General features: G+C 40.9%; 1 protein-coding gene across 2 annotated transcripts; it reads right to left on the reverse strand.

Annotated features, from left to right (window-relative positions):
* Window positions 1-8,879: 8,879 nt before the first annotated feature.
* On the reverse strand, window positions 8,880-21,576 carry sec63 (SEC63 homolog, protein translocation regulator). Of its 2 annotated transcripts, none has more exons than XM_054618829.1 (20): window positions 21,286-21,576; window positions 20,415-20,514; window positions 18,904-19,018; window positions 18,491-18,603; window positions 18,064-18,125; window positions 17,256-17,314; window positions 17,064-17,114; window positions 16,847-16,955; window positions 15,735-15,829; window positions 15,452-15,584; window positions 14,139-14,231; window positions 13,863-14,008; window positions 13,616-13,763; window positions 13,134-13,216; window positions 12,899-12,967; window positions 12,602-12,757; window positions 12,289-12,492; window positions 11,955-12,155; window positions 10,441-10,545; window positions 8,880-9,502 (listed from the first exon to the last, which is right to left on the reverse strand). In XM_054618829.1, the coding sequence occupies exons 1-20, from the start codon at window positions 21,407-21,409 to the stop codon at window positions 9,365-9,367; spliced, it is 2,304 nt and encodes a 767-aa protein (XP_054474804.1). In that variant the 5' UTR covers window positions 21,410-21,576; the 3' UTR covers window positions 8,880-9,364. The 2 variants fall into 2 exon arrangements, with proteins under 2 accessions (XP_054474804.1, XP_054474805.1); XM_054618830.1 differs by having other exon boundaries at window positions 8,881-9,502; window positions 12,602-12,754.
* Between the last annotated feature and the right edge of the window lie 134 nt (window positions 21,577-21,710).

Consider the following 21,710-nt stretch of genomic DNA (forward strand, 5'->3'; position numbering starts at 1 on the left):
ATACAATACCTTCGGGACCGCAGCTTCATTTGTTTATGGCTAATTAAGCAATTAGGAGATCGCTGAACCCCTATGCCCAATTTCATTTTCCGACTAAGGGATATTGTCTCCTTTTTTTGGATGCTGAATGTCAGAGGGAGGCATGTTGAAAGCTCTTGGAGCCCACTGTTATGGCCACAGTAATGCAGCAATGATCAGCAATGATTAGCATAATGTAATCACCAGCTTCAGGGGCTGGAGATTTGTATCTGTTTTCACTTATGCAGAGGGGAAACTGCAATGAAGTGAATTATGCTAATGCCTCACTAACCTGCACACCTACACACATATAAACAAACAGTTTAAACACTGTCACACACACACACGTACACACACCAAAATGCATGCATCGAATAATTGCATTTTAACTAGAAACTAGTGTATATACTCCCGCCTGGTTGTCTAGAATAGATTAGTGTGTGTGTGTGTGTGTGTACGTGCGCTCTCTAATCAATGTAACAAACCTCTTGAATTTATTTACAGCTCAGGCAGGGCGTCGCCATGGTAACAGACGGTGAAATCGGATCCTGCACCAAAGTCATGTGATAAAGTGGGAATAAATAAACGCATAAACAACAATGTGTGTATTAAAAAAAGTACCCAAACACACATGCACACACACGCACACACACACACACACATACTGCCCCTCCTTATCTCCACTGAGCTCCTTCATAACATAACACTCTCCAAAAGAAGGTGGAGAGGATTGCACTTTTCATCAGATGTGGGTCAGGAGGGAGGGAAATAAGAGAATTTGATAAATAACATCCAGGAATATCTGACCGCACACACACACACACACACACACACACACACACACACACACACACACACACACACACACACACACACACACACACACACACACACACACACACACACACACACACACACACTCTAAATAGACTGCACACGTTTGAAAAGGACTTCTTGAGTGGCTCTATTTCCCATTAATGTTGTTAAACAGTGGTGGAAAGTAACTAAGTACATTTACTTACATTAAAGATGTCAAGAAAAGTAAACACCTCTGTTCCACTTCCTCACAGCAAAGGACCCCAGTCACATGATAAAATACTCAAACACCCTCATTTACACACAATTTGCATTATTGACTTGCAAGAAAGATTTGGAATGTTTACTCTTTAGAATTGAAAGTCATTTCAGATGAGTTGTCTATGAGCATTATGAAAGGTACTGTACTTCAGTTCATTTTTTTTGTATTTCCACTTTCCGGAATTTTATGTATTTTTTACTCCACTTCATTTTTCTGACAGCTGTAGTTACAGATTTGTATTTCATATATAAAATATAAGAATACCTTACAAATATGATGTTTTGTGTTAAATAAAAATCTAAATGAGACATTTGGCCACCATAATGACAATATTTCACTAATAATTCTTACATACCTCTAGTTAAGATACATTTAATGTAGTATTTTTTTTATTATTTTAATAATTATTCCACCACTACCAGCAGTCTGGCCAAATCACCCCTTCAAAATAAGGTGCTGAGAATTAATTTATGAGAACCAACTCTTACTCTTATCACAGGTGTTGGGGCCCCGGCTCCTCAGGCTCCGCCCAACTGGCCCTGACTCTGCCTCCAGGTCCACCAGCTGCCAGCAGCCCCGCCCACGGTCGTCACGGCGATCCAAACGCAGACGAAGGCGCACACCTTTGCTGAGAACGCCAGGTAACCAGGCAACAGGACTAGGAGGTGGAGGGGCCAGTTCCAGGTAGGAGTCAGGGTGGAAATCCCGCCCGCCTCGCAGTCTCATGCCCTTGCAGCCCGCCAGGGGAAGGTGAGACACATCACACTGGAGAAAGAGAGGAAAGGAGCAAAAACAACAACATGCATCAAATGTTGGAGAGGTCCATAGGCCTGCTGTCAAATGTGAATTTATTCACAGTTCATTTTTTACTCAATTCCACTAATCACCCTTTGCTCAGGAAAATGTGCTTCAATATTCCATTTCTCAACATCAAACCTGTCCTCAATAAATTAATTTCAGACCTTTCATTCCACAACAATGAGAAACGGCATACAGTTGGCAGCCTGAAGGGATGATGGAGATGGAAAGGAAGAGTCAGGGTGAGAGGAAAAAGAATTAAAGGGGAAAAAAGAAATTGGGGAGGCGATGTGTAATTATACCAGTGTGAGTCCAGAGGTTAAAGAAATAAACTGGTGGCTAATGGGAGAATATGACTTTGCTAATGATAAAAGTATTGGAGACAATGTGTCTATTGTGCTCTAAAGTGGATGCAATTTGGCCTCCAGGGTTGCTGGATTTACCGATTAACGTTAACTAAGAAGGTTTTCCAGTCTCCTCTGTATTGGATGGAACAAAGGCAGGGGAAGAGCAGCAAGAGGAGACCTTTGAAATGTTCACATTATCACCCATTACCCTATTCTGCCAGCAGATCTTAATTTCTGTTGGGGGCTGTTAGTCCTGCAGTAATTAAAGTTGGAGAGGATGCCCGGGGGGGTTATTTACTACTATTAGGCTAAGCGCATTTAATGAGTGCAACTAGCCTTTCTTGCCTACTTAGAGGTTAGATTTTGGGTTGCACCATTAGACAACATGACTCCTAAAGCATTCTGTCTCATCATCAAAATTAGGTATATAAAGAGCACAGTATATGTAGTGTAGTGTAGTGCTAATGTATGTAGTGAACTAAATGCTAATCACGCAATGACGATGCTAAAATGCTGACTTTCAGCAGGTTTAATGTTTAAAATGTTAAACATTTAAAATGATAACCATTATAGTTTTAGAGTTTCAACATTAGCGAATTAGTTGTAAACAAAGTATAGCTGAGGCTGATGGGAATTTCATTAGTTTGTGGGTGTGTGTGTATATATATATATATATACTGTATATATATATGTTTAGACAGAGGAAGACAGGATGAGAGGAAATAGGAAAAAAGATAAGTTGATGAAGATGAGAAGAAAATTGGTAGGGAAGAAGAAAAGAGCAGAATATTTCAACAGTACTATTACCATATCAACAAAAGCCTCTACACCAAAAATCACTCCATTCATTGTAGTTTTTTTTTATTTGTTTGCAAAAAGTGTAAATGAATAAAAAATCAGGAGAAACATGCTAAAAGAAAATGCAGCAGAAGACAAAAGAACAGATAAATCATTATTCAGGGCTAAACTGTGAGCTTTGATGAGGTGGGAGATGGAAAAAATCTGCCTTCAACCCTAATATTTCATATTTACCAAGACAAAATCAGAAACATCAAAAACAGTCATCTTTAAAAAACATGAAAGAAGATGGTTCTTCTCACACACACACACACACACACACACACACACACACACACACACACACACACACACACACACACACACACACAGCTGCTATCTGGAGCACCGTGAAATAACCGGAATGAAAAAAAGTTAGGTTTGACGAAACAGAGTGCAACCCAGCACACACACACACACACACACACACACACACACACACACACACACACACACACACACACACACACACACACACACACACACACACACACACACACACACACACACACACACACACACACACACACACACACACACACAGGGAATGCTTCTGTTTCTATCTAAATTCTTTGAGTCCAATGAGAGCAAAAAACAACTTTATCTTGCCACTCTGCCAAAACACTTGTGGCTTGGAGCCTCGCCAGGAGTGAAGCCGTTGGAGAGATTTCTTTAACAAAATCTAAAATGAACGGATGGATATACACACACACACACACACACACACACACACACACACACACACACACACACACACACACACACACACACACACACACACACACACACACACACACACACACACACACACACACACACACACACAGAGAGAGAGAGCTGCTGTGCATTCCCATAAGCTGTGGCATAATCAAGCAGTGATGGAGAAAATGCCTGGGTGGATTGAGAGATATTCAGTCCGGAATGAAGTACATAATCAAACTTAGAAATATTACTAAGGTAGAAGTGTTAGAGGGCTTTTCACATCAACAACAGAGTCAATTTAAGTGCAAAAGCAAATTACTATTTAATCTGATTTGTAAATTAAATAGATAGACAAATCAACTGATAAAGTGAATTATGGCCTAAATTAGCGTTTACAGGTCCACAGTTTTATTATATTACAAGGTGATAAGAGCCTCATTTGAATCAGAATGTGGAATTAAGAAGTTAACAGTGCAAAACCACAAATCTGGCATCCACAATCTAATTGCATGTGATTATTTTGCCAATTAATTCCTGGTATGATCATAGTTGTTTAATAAATCATTATTTAATCATTATTAAGTTAACATAAGCTTACGTTAACATTTTAGTTTTGTCCGAACATTAGTTGAAAACCCAAAGATATTGAGTTTATAAACATAGCTGACTGAAAAACAACAAATGCTCCCATTTGAGAAGCTGCAGGCAGTGAATTTATGGATTTGCTGTTTTAAAAATGGTTACACTGAATTCAATAGCAGTCAGATCAGAAGTATAAATGTCACCTATTGCCAGAATCAATGCCATACTCCTTATACAATATATTAAGGGGTCAAAAAGCAGGATTGTTGGCACAATACAAAACTGCTTTCAGTTACGCAGCTGTTTGTGAGAGTGTATCTGCTTTCTCATTGTGAACACTGGCCTTCTTCTACACAATGCTATGCTTGTGTGTTAGGTGGGAAAGCCTCTTCACTTTTCATGCAGTCACTGTGAAAAGGACCAATAATGTGCCACCCTATATATTTCCCTCTGCAATTCAGTGCTGATCGGCTTTTCTTTATTAAAAAGCTTTCTCAAACACTGCCTTGCAGAGAGGACCGAGGCACAAAACAAACTGTGCAGCGTCCCTGTGGTTGTGTGCGGTGCCACAGCAGCAACATCTGTAGGCTACTATGCCATTATGTTTTACCACAGTCTACAGAAACAGCATTAGAAATAAGCAATTAAGTCGGTAGATTCAGTTAAACCCAACAGCTGCAGAGTGCAAGGTGGCTGAAAAGATGGATTACAAACTTCATCCATGATATAACTTTAATCTCAGGCTTTAAAGCTCTGCTGCTTCCACCCAGTATTTTTTAATCCCTGGAAATGTGAAAACAATGGATCACAAAAAAATACACACTTACACCCACTGTGCAAAGGTGTGCTTGATGTCTGCATGTACTACTTATTTGTACCGAAATGCAGTCCAATCATTTATTAAACTTTTAATTTTAGATACACTGCCCAGGCTTCAAACCCTGAAACAAAGACCAATATGTTCCAATATGCTCCTGCTGAGAATAAAGAAGAGCTGTTGCAGTGTTCTTTAATATTTGCATACTTGCACTACCACCGCTGCATGTTTGCATTATGGCCTCTGGCTGATATTGTCTGGTTTGAGGGAGCGGTCAACGGTTAACTGTCGGAATCATATACAATGTGATCAGAGCACTGCATCTTGGAAAAAAAAAAAATCATCTCAGCCAAATGAGGATTTATCAATGGCATACAGCGCTGTAATTAACTTTTTGGGTGTGTCATGAGAAATTAATGATTTTGTAAAAAAAAGATTGCTGACCATATGGAGTATCGGCCTCAGTGCAAGTGAAATAGAAGATGTGTTTAGTATTTTTTCATAGAAATTGCTGTATTAGGGCATCTAGGAACAAAAGTGCATCATAACATCAGCAGGCAGCATATTGCTTCTCTACAATAATACTAATAATGATAATAATTTAATAATAATAATAATAATAATCATCTCTACAGACTGATGGGAGTTTAGTTTGACCTTGTTGTAGGTTAGACTTCTACAATACATTCTTACATTAACAGTCTGCTATCACATTCATGTTCTATGTACAATAATCTTACAATAATGTGAAGTGATGCCTTCAAGTTCGGTTTTTTTTTTTTTTTTCTGTGATTGAGAGTCTTTGGTTCGTTACCTACTCGATGGGTCGATTCAACGCCGGGGATCCATCTCTCCACAGCGGGCAGACGCGACGGGAGCACCGGGGAACCCTCGGCATGGGTCAGTCCGGGTTCCCACCTCCCCTGCAGCTGCGGCAGGCAAGGGAAGCGATCGAGCACCGCGGGCTGGTCCGGAGGCTGCGGGGCTGCGGGGAGCGACGCGTCGGTTTGACCTTCCCAACGCTGTCCGGAGGAGTTGAAACCGGGAGAGTGAGTCGGTACCGGGGCTTTTTTCGGTGAGGATGATTTAAAAAAAAAAAAAAAAAAATTCTCCTATGTGGCTTTAAGGCTGCGTCTCATTTACCTGCCCTGGTTCAGACAGAGAGGGAGAGACAGAGGGGTAAATAAAATAGGAGCTGGAGGTGCAGCCCCCTTTTTGATAACCCCCCACCCCAAAAAACACTCCTTAATAAATATGAAGTGTTTGAGTTGAAGCTATTTAAAAAAAATAAAAAAAATAAATAAAAAAAAAGTCATTTATTACATATATTCTTACAATTGTATTTCCTTTCATTAGCCTGAATTTAATTATTCCCCTTACCTCTTGGGATGATATTGGTCTCATCATGATGTTATCTTCAGAGACTGAGCATAAATTTGCAAAACTTACTGACAGGGAATTCCCACACCTGTTCACATGTAGAGGAAACTAATCTGCATGACCGTTAGGCCCCTACTTACAGGACTATGCACCACCTGAGCACAATAAAGAAAATATTCTGAATAAAGCATAATAATAATAATAATAATAATAAATAATAAAGTCTAATAATAAGGGTAGAGTTTGACAGCGTCCCTCCACAACACAGGGGCAGAAGAATGGTTAATAATGCAGCAACCACCTAGATGATCTGTTGTGTTGGTTTGAAATTAATTAAAATACACAGAAGAAAAAAAAAAGAAAAACATGAAAGGCATCTTCTCTGGATGATCACATGACTGTCTGTAATAAGCTACCTTCAGTATATGGAAGGGGGGGGGAATAATGACACCATCTCATTTAAAAGTTTTTATTTGAAATGATTTTAAATACAAATAATATATTTTTCCATTTACAATGACAGTTCCTTTGTAAACAAAAGTGGCAGATAGATAGTCATTGGGTAGTTTGTCCAAACGGAGGCGGCCTTCGTGGCCAGTCGTCTGGACAAGGTCTGCCATGGGAGAGATGGTGTCGTATTTAACCTCACTGCAGTTTTTTATTTTTTAATATCTTCCACACAGCGAAAATTCACTGATGCTACATTCTATTGCAGAGCGATAAATACTCAGAGTACAGTATTACCTGCTTTGAACGCAATTACAGGAGGGCGTAAGTGAGCGCATGTGTTTTTGTGAGTAGGTGGTGCAGGGAGAGCGTGCCCACAAATATTCATACCTCTATCTGAATAAAGTCGTAGACCTACAGTTAGAGCCCCCGGAGCCGCACAAGGAAGCTCTGATTTTTCTGTTTTTGCACTGGAATCAAACAGATTTAAAAATAAATGTAGAATAATAATTATTATTATTAGGATAGATTGGAACATGTGTGTACGTGTAACATTTGTTATAACAAAAACAAAAAAAAAGTTGAAATGAAAATTGGATTCTCTTGGATAGCCAGAAATTTCAGACAGAAAATCCTTGAGGAGATGTGGTGAAAAAAAACGACAAAAAAAACAACTTTCCATCTGAAATGGCAGTTGTAATTACAAAATAAAGCTCGTTCTGCTTTAATGACTACAGAAACAAGGTGCTGGACAGGAAATGCTTAGTCTTAGCCTAGAGTTACTTTCAACAGTTCTTTTTGTTGCAAACACCTTTCAGATCATGAGTGCTGTGCGTGTCAGGCATCTCATATACCGATCCCTTTAACACAGGGCCGGTCACATGTCATGTACGACTGCCAATCCTCTTTCAAAGACAGACGTTCGGACGAAACTGTACTTGTTAGAGGTTTTGTCGTGGCAAGATCAGTGATATGTATTCTGAAACTGTGGAGCTATAGATCACTATAAACAGACTAACTAAACCGAAATAAATGAAAAATACTGGTACAAAACACACACACAAACTTTTTTTCTGCTCTCCCAAGAACCACTGGTGCATAGCACCCAAGGACATGTATGTTGTGGTATTTCAGTTGTATTCATAAGGCCTTTTCGGACAATGAGTATACACTGGAATGTGCTACAATTGTAAAAGGAAAAAAAAAAAAAAAAAAAAAAAGGATGAAAAGAAAGGAACTCACTTCTCTGAAAAGCCACAAGGATGTAAATCCGATCCGAGCCCCTCAAAAAGACTGAAACTCACAACTTGTATGTAGTATATGGACAAGAAGAGTACTCAATAATTCAAACAAATCTTAACACTGCAAGTTATGTCTTTTTCCCCGTTATACTTGAGGTCGATTCATTTCAAGATCCACCTGCTTTCAACCAACAGTTGTCTCTTTTCTGGAAACACAGTCTGACCCGGATCACAGGGTCAGAACAGGCATCATTAACAGAACTGACTGGAGATCAGCGTCTATCTGTAGACATCTCCTTAAAACATACAGTGAGTATAAGTACATACAAGTGACTGGCTGGTTTGACAGCGGAAAATAAAATGAAAATAAAACTAAAACCTGAAAAACCGTTCCCCCGCTCGCTGAGAGGAGCCAACGTCCCGACGGTGGATGTGATCCACGACAAAAAGGGCTAAAGCTCACACTTCCGCAGTTTTTTTTAATTGTACAATAGAAAGCATCATTGGTGTGGAAAACATCGGTGCCAAGTGATTTTTAAAATTAGGAGCGATGTCATGACTCCCATACGGAGCTCATGGGCTTTTTTGTTAATTTATGCAAACGGAATTAGCTGTTGAACATCTCCCATCCCCCCCCTCTCAAAATAATAAAAAAAAAAAAAAGCCCAGATAATAGGTCCTCCAGTCCACAGTGTGTCAATCTTTCATACCTTTACAAACACATACAAGGTTTACAAACACACACACCCACCCACACACCCACACCATCCACTCGCACTCTCACGTGCACACCCACTCACACGGGCCTGGGTAAGTTATTCACAGAATTCTCTTCCGCCAGCAACGGAAAGTGAACGAACAAGTCTCTGTAGAAAAAGGGGGAAATGTAGGGACGGGGTCACAGTCCATGTAAAGAGAAAATGGAAGAGAAGAAGGAGGGCTCTGTGTGTATAAACTGTCCCCAGTGATTCTGTGTGTGTGTGTGTGTTATGTTGTGGGTTCAGGAGTGGGTGGGTTGCCAGTCCATCGGGGAGGGTTGTGTGTGTATGTGTGTGTGTGTGTGTGTGTGTGTGTGTGTATATGTGTGTGTGTGCGTGTGTGTGTGTTTTTTTCGCATTCAGTCGTTGTCCTCGTCGTCATCCTCGCTCTCCTCGATGCCGTCGCTGTCCTCCTGCTCCTCATCCTCCTCCTCCGTGTCGGGGATGTCCCACTGTGGGTGGTTGTCCAGCATGGCCTTGGCCTCGTGGACCTCCAACTAGGACGGAACAGGATTTAAAGTTAAAATTTGTCAATTTAAAGCAGGCACACCAACTCCCTAGTCGTTAACCATTACAAAGCAGAGTTACGTGGATCATTGATACATTGCTGCCTTTTAGTTCTGGTCAGGTTCATGTTCACACTGACTTTTTTTGTAAACAAACCAGGAGGCGTAAGCATGAAGTCGTACAGTCGTACAGACTGGAAGGTAACTCATTCATTGGACATCATCATCAGCGCTACATGGACCTAGCTGGGGATAGCAGATTCTAGTGACAGAAAGCCAACTGTGCAGCACTACTACTGTTGAGTGTTGTAAGTAGTGTGCCAGACTTCACATTTTAAGCTGCAGAGCTCAGTATAACAATAGTTTTCTGCATTAACATTTTTTTACGTCTGGCAAAATTACTTATTTAAACTGTTTTACAAAAAAAGCTGCAATGTTTAATACATTTGATATACAGTAAAAATCGAATTTTAAACTGCAAACTGAATATGCAGCAGAGACCATGTAGAGTCAACTTCTCATAATTGATTTAACACCCATAACTGTATGAACTGAACCTTACAAATTGCATTTTTAGATAAATATTTTAAGATAAATTCTCAGTATCACTGAAACTCATCAATTTCTGGACCATCACACAATAAGTGCCCATTATCTAAATGTCTATCAGATGTTGTAATTAATAAATAAATAAACAGGACAATTCATGCTCTGTTTGGCTTGTAACAAGTCCGCTTATTCCCAACACCTTAGCAACAATTACCACCATTGTTCAGCGAGCTGCTGGTACGTTTTGGCTGTGGCAAGTGGGGTCTGTTGTCTCAGCCGACTTCCTCTGAGCAATCTCACACACACACGCACGCGCACGCACACGCACACACACACGCACACACACACACACACACACACACACGCAGCTTTCTTGTCACCTTGAGTGGTTTGATCTGGTCCAGTCCCAGGTAGGAATCAGAGCGAAGGATGACAGAATATTGGTAGTTGCCTGTCTTGGAGGGGGCTGGAAACTTCAGCTCCACCTGGGAAACAACACACACACACACACACACACACACACACACACACACACACACACACACACACACACAACTGTCAAATCTAATCACAGTCCAAGTGCAGTCACATAACTGTGTGACTGTGGGCATGATTGCTCGACGTTCCAAGTATAGTCTTAAAGTAAAGCATGTGGCGTTTGCTACATTGTGGCTCGATGTTTACTGTTGATGTCAAAATAAAATAGCCACCACATAAAGAAACAAGGTGACTGTTGTCAGAAGGTTCAACGGAAGGAGGCAAACCTGAAAAGGGGCAAACACTTCAACAATACGTAATATAATAAACGTATTATGTACAGAATGTAAAGCCCCTTGAGGCAAAATAGTGATTTGTGATATTGGGCTGAATGAATAAAATTGATACGACATGATGATGGGGTCCAACTGTAAATATTAGACCAGCAGTACCTGAGGCTGTGATTACGATGGCGTGCAATTACATACGGCAAACATCTAATTATCAGCACAATGGGGCTGATTATTATTCAGCGGGTGAGCCGCGAATGCAGCGTCATTTTACCGCCCTGCCTTATTGATGTGAGCAGAACTCTTATCCTCCCTCCCAAAAAAACCCCCAACATGCCTGTCAAACACGCAGCCTCAAAGCAGCCACACGACACAAACAACGGCAGGAATTGTTGAAGTGACAGACTTAATTGATTGCTCGACAGTGAACCGTCGATTATGGGGGGGGGGGGGGTCACCTCTCGTGATTACATTCCTTCAGAGAGGGGACGGCTGGTTGTGCAGACTTACACAGGCCTCATTAAGCTTTGACCTCGCTGTCAATGATCATTGTTGCTGGAGAACAGCGGGATCAGGGGTGCAAAGTAAACAGGCACACACACACACACATATATATGCACGACCTCCTCTGAGGAAATAACCGCAAAGGGGTTGCCTAGCAACAGGATGTGTGAGGGGCTAAGGTGAACGGGAAACAAGAAACGTGAATACACACATGCTTTAACTTAGGAACCCCATTCTACTCCAGACGGATTACAGCATAAGCCGCAACACAGTCTTGATGTATTTTAATTTAATATATACATGACTTTATAATACTGTATATTTCAATAATTTATTAATCATTTTAGTGATTTAGCAAGAAAGAGTGCAAAATGTTTGCTTGTTCTAGCTCCTCAAATGTAAGGATTTTGTGCTTTTTTAAATCAGTTTAATATCATCATACAATGAATATATTTAGGTTTTGGTCAGTTTGTTGGGACAAGAAATCATTTGAAAATGTCACCATGGAAACTGAGAAAATATTACATGCCATTTTATATACTAAAAAAAGAAAAAGAAATGTCATACTGTAAAGGCATTACCTCGCCACCTGTGTGTTATCTAAGCCCAAAAGGTACACTCACCTCTTCCGTGTCTTTTAACGTGCAGACGTGGTAGGGCATGGAGACGAGGGTCTGGTCTCGGCGGTCGGCGATGTAGAGCCACCACCACTCGTGCTTCTCCTCGGGGAAGTAGAGGCTGTAGACGGGGTGCGTCACCTTTGACTTGGTCTCCAGCAGAGCCCGCTCCCGCCGCTGGATGCTTTGCTGCAACGCCTCCCACTCCTGACGGGCAAGAGAAGAGGATTAGGTCGGGGTACAGGTACGAGCAGGGTTTCCTTTCCTTTGCATTCATTGGCTTGACTCAGACATCAGGGTTATGATACCGACATATGTCTCCCCTTCAAAGTTCTCTGACCTCTTCGTCGTCGCCGGCCATCTCGTCCACCTCCGTGTCGCTCTGTTTGTCGCTGTCCTCGTCTCTCTCGCTGGGGGAGTCCTTGTTGGCTTCGCCCTCGTCCGACTCGCTGCCCTTGTCTGAGGCCTCCTCCTCATCCTCCTTCACCACTGCTGCTGTCGTTGTTGTTGTTGTTGTTGTTGTTGCAGCCGCTGCTACAACTTCCTGTGGCATCAACATTGATTACAAGATTTTATAATGTACAAGGTTTTTTTTTTTTTTTTAAATCATGTGAAAATAAATGCAGTTAATTCAGCTGTGATTGGACACGTACAGTTCCCGCCACGTTGCCATTGGCCTGCTTGGCTTTAGCGGGAGCAGGAGTGGCCTTCTTCTTGGTTAATTTTTTCTTCTTTGACTTGGATGTTTTTTTAGCAGCTTTACTCTTGTTCTGCCACACTTTTGTTTTGGTTTTACTTGAGTCTCCCTGCTTAACACAGATAGAAAATAAGGTCAGGTACACACTTTACAACATCTTTAAGCTTTTAAACTTGGCAGCATTTGACCCAAACGGAGTGAACATGTTGTCTAAATGTGTCCGAGTTGACATGTGAGAGTGCGTTATCCTTACCGCCTCCTCTGTAGTGCCGGCCTCCTCTGTAAGACACGGTGTTGACTCCTGTTCCTTTTCAAACACCTCCTGCACACACAGTTCAACAATGCATACAGTCAATAGTACCCTCTAGTGGTCGTCCATGGAAATGCATCTCCAACGCACCATAAAAAGATCCAAATGTTGCTTTTCTAGTAACTCATTAATATGTTGGATAATGTAAGTGTTAAATCAAATGCAAACAAACCCTTACCGCCATCCTTTTTCTGGTTAAGGTGACAGTTACTGTGACAATAGACCCTGCTGTGATGTTATTGCTGTCTTCATCATCAAGGACTGCAAAGAAAAAAAGAAATGCATCTTTCAATTGCCATACTTTTGAAAAAAACTGAAGAATCTGTGTAGTTCTACAATAAGTTTGTAGAAAATTATTTCAAATCTCACTGATTAGTTGTGAGGTTAAGCAGGACTACGTCAAACTTTTTCAAACTGCATGCAAGAGCTGGTGAGACTCATTTCCAGAGAAACGGCACAGAACTATTTCACCACTTTTTTGTTCTGTTATTGCTTAAGCCTTGCTCAAAAGGCACAATACCTTATAAACCGTTATCTAATACGTAAGTGACATGTTCAGTTAACATGTAAAATACTATGATGGTTGAGGCTGCAGACATGTCAAAGGTCAGCTGGTGGACAAAACAAAGTAAGTTTGTAAATGTGAATTTTAGGACTGACCCTGCAGTTTGGTTTCCATTTTGATGTAAGGGAGGCTGCCCAGCACAGCCATGACCTCATCGTACTTCTCCTCCCCCAAGAAACGCAGCATGCTGCGTCTGTCGGAGTCCTTGAGACTCACCAGGTCCTGGAGGCTCCGAACTTTATACTAAAGAAGAGAAGGAAAATTATACATCGACCCATCGCACGACCGAAACCTTTCTTGATCTTTTTTTTCTCTCTGCAAGTACAGACACTCTGTAGTTACCTTCTTAGAGATGCAGTAGCGGAGGTGCTCCTCCTCAAAGTGGGGCAGCTGTAACAGCGGTGACTTTGACTCCTGCAGACCCTGCACTATCATCTGGGTCAGCTTCATGCAGTTCTCTATGGTTACCAGTCGAGGAGCATGGAAACCTGGAGGCAATGGGAGAAATTATCAAAGAAGTTGTTGTGTGGGTTGAGGCTTGTGAGAATTTTATTCAAAGTGATAACTTCTGCTCCCATTAAATTGGACTTAGGTGTAGGTGTGTGTGTTTTTTTGTACCTCCTCTGCTGTTGGCCATCATGGTAAGCTGACAGCCCACGTTGATCATTTCCTGCAGGAGAGCTGGACTCTTTCTCACCACAAACCTCTGATCTGAAAACAAAATATACATTACATTACATTACAGTCATTTAGCAGACGCTTTTATCCAAAGCGACTTACAATCAGTAGTATATTACATATCATTCACCCATTCACACACTGATGACAGGCTACCATGCAAGGTGCCACCATCAGACTCTAACTAACATTCATGCAACATCCAGTCCACACCGATGGCAAGCCTTCAGGAGCAACTTGGGGTTAAGTGTCTTGCCCAAGGACACATCGACTGCCGAAGCCGGGTATCGAACCACCGACCCTCTGATATGATGTATGACATATATACATATATCATACATCATATCACTCTATTAGGAAGTCTTTTGAAAAAGATAGCGTTATTGTGCAGATGATGCTTGCCTTACGGAGTTTAATAATAAGAATAGTCTAATAAGGAAAACTAACCACCTCGCTTATTGTTTAGCTGCGAATGTATTTCAAAGATTTTGGAACTTCTTGTAATGCTGCTCAAGAAAGACTATTTGTATCATACAAGATTAATAAAGCAATTTCCATCGTCTTCTTTCCTCACAATATACTCAAAAAGAACCAATAAGAGTATTGATAAGGAACCGAACCAATAAGCAGTATCGATAAGAGTACTCGTACCAATAAAATCCTAACGATACCCATCCCTAGCTTGAATATTGGCTTCAAAAATTTGTTGAAACCTTTCCACAGTCTGGATAACATAGAATAGAGTCTCACACGTGTGTTCACTTCATACACAGAGTGTCACCTTCTGTAGCTCTAACTCAGCATTCTCCAAAGCAACACAGCTTGCAAAGACCGTGCCCTTTAACGGTTTACAAACAGCTGGAAAAACTACGGAAACTCCTCTAACGGCTTGTCCTTTCTGAGTTAGTAACATTACCTCGGTGTAGGGGTGTAAACATATGACCAGGGTAGGGTTCTGTATGCATGAGGAAAACATTTGACTTCAAAACTTCACTCCAAACAGCTTGTGCGATTCTTTTTTTGCCCTTTTTTGGTACATTAAAGAACCAATTCCTGACCACTTGGTGTAGCTTTGGAGAAGGCTGACATGGAGCTATATAAGCTAACTAACTGTGTCGTTTTGTGACGATATGAAATAAAGCAGCGTTTGAATTGACATGGCCCTATAAAGAGTGGCTTTTAGAGCAGTGATTTCAATACCTCATCAGATAGTAAAATATCATTTTCATGATATTTTCATTTAAGTGTCGTACCTTCTTCCAACTCCTCTGATACGTCCATGCGTGCCAGGTGGGCAAGCACCAACACCCTGGCCTTCAAACTGTAAGGATAGCAGAACGGAGGCTCCTTCTTCTTCACGTTGATATTCCCCAACTCACGGATCAACTGCGAGACGGACAGGAGGGGTTGGTTATGACACACATTCTCTGCCATTCTTATGTTTCCCTTTTAATACCTCACACAGCTGCAAATGTTTGCAAGCCCGATGATTGGTTCACACACATCATGTATAGACAAGCATTGGTTTGTTATTACCTGTGGCACTTCAATGTTGTCTGTTGGTCGTATGGTGGCATCTTTATTGCTGCGAGGGTCAAACTCAAATGCCGCTGTCAACACCATCGCCAAGCCTGGAAGGAAGAATTCGTGATAATTAGAATGAGTCAAAATAAGAGATATGATGACACTGAGACTAATAAACTGAAACCTGAAGGTTGTCAGCTGAGCGCCAGTGACCAGCCAATCACTCCCATATTTCAGATTTTTTGCCGGTCAATTTTACACATATGACGCGTGAAAGTTTTGAAGCGCCCAAACAGCGGCACAGACGCTAACGTCACGGCCACAAACACAAAATGCACGTTGCAAAACAGCGGCGGCAGCAGCAGAAGGTGCAGATGTGGATAAAATGTATGTTATTTAACATTAAAATGTTTTTATACGAGCATACAATTGAATTTCATTTCGTACATTTAAGAACAGTTACAGAAATGTTTGCGGATTCACAAAATTCCGTACAGGTCTTAAAAAGAAAGAAAACTGGACTTTTGAAAAAAGAATAAATTGCAATCGGTGCTTCTCTCATTAATATGAGAATTTATTATTATATATATATATATATATATGTAGGTTGACATCTGGTGACAGCTGAATCCATTGTTAACTGTTTTCCAACTCAAAACCATATTAACCACATGAACACTCATATGAACTCCACATGAACTCCCCACTGACGTCAGGACAGCAGAGTCGCTGCCCATCTTTCGGCGCAGGCTGAAAACTCACCTCTTCAAGAAGTACTACCCTGAGCCTTCCTCTTAGCACTTATTGTATTTGTATCAGTTTGTTGCATTTATTGTATTCGTATTAGTTTGTTGCACTTATTGTATTCGTATTAGTTTGTTGCAATTATTGTTTTCGTAGTAATTTGCTTCTGCTTTTAGATGCTTGTTTAAGAAAGGAGATGCACTTATGACTTCTGGTGACTAGTAGTTCTCTTGAATACCTATGTTGAATACACTTCCTGTAAGCCGCTTTGGATAAAAGCGTCTGCTAAATGCCTGTAATGTAATGTAATGTATCCCAGTTTTAATGCTTGTACTAGTGTCAAAGTCTTGTTGTATATTATGAGCAGAAGGGAGACTCACGCTTCATGTTCATGTTGGGCGTCTTGTACATGAAATGCATGAAGAGCTGGGTGGTGTTGATGAGAATCTGGTCTCCGCTATATCGGATGGAGCGGTACCACCATGTGCCCTGCGATATGGAAGCACAAAAAAAAGGACAAGAGAGACATGTGAGAAAAATGGAGTTCAAGAAAAAGAAAGGACAACTGTTCTATAAAATCTATTGCACAAGACTTACCACAACCACAGGAAGGATGACCATGAAGGCGAGTCCATATACCAACAGCACCTACAGAAGAAAGCACAATATAATGCACTCTTTAGGTTATTGATGACATTGGCTCTCTGTCAGTTTAATGCAAACATTTCAAGCAAATCAAATTAGGTTTATCAATTAAAAATGACATTTACATAATCAATAAATATGTACCAGCATTGAGTTCTTCTGGTCAACAATCCAGGCAGGCAGGGCGATACCAAAGCTGGTAGCTAGAAAAAGAGACAGACATAAGAGACAATGGACCAAAATGGCAAAAACTCCTACTGCAGTAAAGCAGAGCTATTGTGATACACAATTATGTCATCTAAATTGATAACAAGCAGATGCTAGCTCAAATTCCACAGAAACTCTGTTGTGCAATATTTGTGAGGGGAATATAATTTTAAGATTGTTGTGTTGTTTTTACATTACCACTTTGTTCAATGTGATTAACATATGGAAATATTTATTTTTTCTTAATAATTTCACTTGAAAAAGTTCCTAATAAAATAACAAAATACTTAGTCCCTTCCATTTGTCAAGTATTTAATTTACACAGGAAAATACAATAATAGGCTCTAGCATTTGTATTCATTTATTGAACAACCAGGAAATCATGCTATATTGTGATATACATCTATATTGTGATAGGAAATGATGTATGTCACGATAGAAGACTCTTCACTTAAGTATGTAAGAGAAATGTGCAGAACATGAATATTTCATTTTTATGTTGAAAAATGTCTCTTTAGATTACAGTAATTGGAGCACAGTGAAAATGCACAGTGATAACCCATGGTAGAAGTGTGTGTTAAAGTGGGAGACATTTTCATCGTAGGCTCAGCTCTCACTGTAATAAACGTGCTGCCATGTTTCAATTTCATCTTCCATTGTTTAACAGATTCATGATCCCCAGAGGCTGACTCACTAGAATTGAGCAAATCGAGTGTGGCAACACATTCAGGGTAGCTTCACTCACCTCCTGGACCATCCGGGTTACCGTATATTTCCCAGTTCTGTCGTGATTGTTCATTGGTCAGACTGTGGAAAAAGTAAAATGATTCAATTACCTAAAAATTCAGGCATTTCAATTGATTAATATGTTTATGTATACGATTATACAAATATCAATTATCAAACTCTACTGTTGAAGCTTCCAAATTACTTCACATCTCTTCTCTCATTTAAATCTAGTAACACCAGTACATAATTATGATTATTGTATTGTAATTTTGAATTCCTGTTTTTTGTGTAGTTGTTCAGTATCTGTTTTACTGATTGTACGCTTGTGAATGTTTATCGTTCTCTCCTGGAAAATACATCTTAATCTCAATGTGACTGCCTGATTAAATAAAGATTAAATAAAAACAAAACGCAGATGTAGGAGGACAGTGAAGGACACTTACGCAGCATAGGCTTTGGCAATTCTCATGAAGGTGGCCTCATCACCACCTTTGTCAGGATGGAACTTGAGAGACAGTACACGGTATTGCTTCTTGATTTCTGACAGCGATGCACCCTGGAGACAGAAATATACTTAGAATTCAAAACCCCACCACATATAGTGCAAGTAACAGATACGATCAAATATAGAGAATACAGTGGTATCTCTAAAGTGATGAAAGATGATATTTTTATCTTGTGTCTTATTTTAAGAAGTTATGGGTCTAATATCTTGTGCAGACAAGATAAAAAAGTGTCTTTGGGGACTTTAGAGGCTTTGTAGAATTCAGCAGACTTTAAGTTTGTGTGTGTGTGTGTGTGTGTGTGTGTGTGTGTGTGTGTGTGTGTGTGTGTGTGTGTGTGTGTGGGTGTTTACCGGGTCCAAGTTGAGGACTTCATATGGATTATACTCCTGGTACTCTCTGTCCAGCTTGGACACCTTGTATGCTAGCAGCAGGAACACAGCCCAGCCGAATAACAAGGCTGCTTTCCTGAAAATGGCAACACACAAACAGGAAAAGTATGTCACACACATCTGTTCTCTCCAGAGAGAACATCAGGCCTGTCTCATTTGTACAAAACACATCCACGGTGCAGCTCGCAATTATTATTATTATAAGAACTGTTTGGGGTTAAGACCGGGCGCAGAAGCAATCTGCAATGCCATCCAGCTTTCCGGATAAAAAGCTACGAACATTAGGTAATTTAAAAAGAGTACAGAATCTACTGCATGCAAGCAGAAGGGCAGGACGTGTTCTGACATTGTTGTTGTTTGGTTATGCATTGAAGTTGAACTAGTTTCCATGACAATGGCAAAACCCTATGGCCCACTCTGCAGCATCTGTTGCCATGACAACCGCTCACTGGCCTGAGTTGTCTGGGTGGCTCAAACAGGAAAAAAATACATGATGGATTCCGAAAGTAAACACCATCATTATGATACATATGTGAAAGGGGAAACAGATACTGAGATTTTGAGAGCGAGGCAGATTCATTTCACTAATATACTAATACACATGCTGGATGCTTCAACCAACTTCAGTCACAGGATGTAGATCTAGTGACGGAACAGGAGTGGACATATGAAGACAAACAGGCATCCGAGTAGGCAGACAGAACGATAAGAAGGAGACACTTGGACAGAAACACTGTGATGAAGAAGGCAAATGAGTGAGAAGCTGAACCTCACTTGAAAACCCATCTTTTCATACACACACAGAATGAATAAACACTGAGAAACCAAGTTTGTGATAAGACAAATGTTAAACAGTGCAACGCGGTGTTTACACCGACAGCACACGTCACCAAGAGGTTTACACCTGAAAAACAACATGAGCCAAACTTCTCCAAAACATTACCAAATACAAGCTTCTCCACACACGCATGTGAGCTGGAGTCTGCCCACGCTATGGACAGCGTTGCCTTACCCTCTTCACACAGCAGTAACAACATCTGTCCAGCTGCAGACAAACACTGAGTGAACCAGTAAGATATCAGGTACAGCTCCAGATGGAAGGACGAGAGAGCTTTCTAAATGCAAACAGCTCAGGCAAGTCCCGCCCACCCCAAACAACAGAGGTGATTTGACATTTGACAACAAAAGGAGAACGGAGCAAACCACCAGGGGAACAAACCTGTTATTTAAGTGCCGAGCAAGTTACGGCAAATCAATCCTACGTCGAGATATTTAAATGAGACTGAAGCTGCACTTTGAATAGATGTTACACATTACACAGTGCCATAAATAACTACACACAGTGAATGGTTCAAACGAAGAACCGACTCAACTCGTCTTGGACCAACTTTCAATAAAGACAGCGTAAGAATCCACCCTCCTCGATTTTAGTATCACAAAGAAAACTAGAAATGCAAATAATGGGGACTCACTTTAGTGTCGGGACAATGCTCTGCTGTGACTTCATCAGCCGGAGCCGGTACCACAGACACCTTCCATGGACCCTCCTCAGGCTCTTCAGACGCAGTTGTTCTGGAAAGAGGATGGACAGAGAGAGAGATTACAGACAAACTAAGTACCACTGTACCAGTCACAATAAACCAAATCAAGCACTAGTAACCAGTCAAAATGACTAGTAGTATTACTAGTGCTTGAAGTTATTAATCTAAAATCAGGGGTGAGTGACATTTTCACTGGGAATATAGGTTCAGAAATGTGTGTTATTAATGTGTATTAAATTCTTACCTGTTAATGCAGTGGTGTTATAAGATAATCTCATTTAAAATGCAATATTTAAGCTTATATCAAAACATTCTTAAGTGTCAACAACATGTTAAACATTCAACTACTCCCTGTAGACCAGCTGAGCACATATTCCTTGCATATGTTACATAACCAATGTTAGATCTGCTCTGTTGTTGACAAACACATACTCAGATAAGACTGTATCAGGATAAGGTCAATAAAGCCACACAGTCACATGAACTGCGGGGAGAGTGACGCTGGCTTTTGGTGTTGAAGCTCCAGCTCAACCAGCCAACACTTGACTGGTTTAAACACCACAGAAGAAGCCCTGTAATGAATGACGTTACTTATGTGACGTTAAGATGCATTGATCACCAATGGGATGGTGATCTGGTCGGGTTAACACATGTGCTTAACTCAGTGAAAAGAGACGTGTGTATTCTTTACTAGTTACAAAAAAAAGATTGTAAAAAAGATTAAAACACAAGATGTTTGCTGGACTCTAGCTATGGTAACGAGTTAGCCAAGTTAGCACCGAGCCAGACATCGGGGCCTTACCAGCATTCTGATCCCGGGGCCAGAGGTAATATGTCGCCGGGATCACAATAAGCCCCACGAAGGACGTGAGGAAATAGAAAAACGTATTGCCGCTGTCATCGTACTGGAACTGTTGCCCGGCCATGTTTCGTAGCGGCGCTCAAGTCGCCCTTCTTCTTCTTCTCCACCGCTGCGCTTCCCCCTTCTGGCCCAATGTGTGCGACTTGACAGACCCGTTAGCTAGCCAGCTAGCATCCAGGCAAGACAGCTCTAATCATCGGTGTACGTGGTGTACGCATGCGCAATGATGGGTTTTTTTTCTTCTTCTTCTTCTTCTTCACCTGGAGATTCGGCGCTTTTTCCCGGGCGCTACTGACCCCTAGTGGTGGCGATGGGGGTACGACAGGGGGTACCGCCAATACATATATATATATATATATATATAT

The sequence above is a fragment of the Anoplopoma fimbria genome, chromosome 18 (assembly GCF_027596085.1).
Source record: "Anoplopoma fimbria isolate UVic2021 breed Golden Eagle Sablefish chromosome 18, Afim_UVic_2022, whole genome shotgun sequence".
NCBI classification, from domain to species: Eukaryota; Metazoa; Chordata; class Actinopteri; order Perciformes; family Anoplopomatidae; genus Anoplopoma; species Anoplopoma fimbria.

Coding starts and splice junctions, on each gene's coding strand:
- sec63 (XM_054618829.1), bottom strand. CDS start 21,409: ATGGCCGGGCAACAGTTCCAGTACGATGACAGCGGCAATACGTTTTTC. Junction 19,019..20,414: donor AGCATTGTCCCGACACTAAA/GTGAGTCCCCAT, acceptor TGCCATTTTCAG/GAAAGCAGCCTTGTTATTCG. Junction 16,956..17,063: donor TCATCCTTCCTGTGGTTGTG/GTAAGTCTTGTG, acceptor TCCATATCGCAG/GGCACATGGTGGTACCGCTC.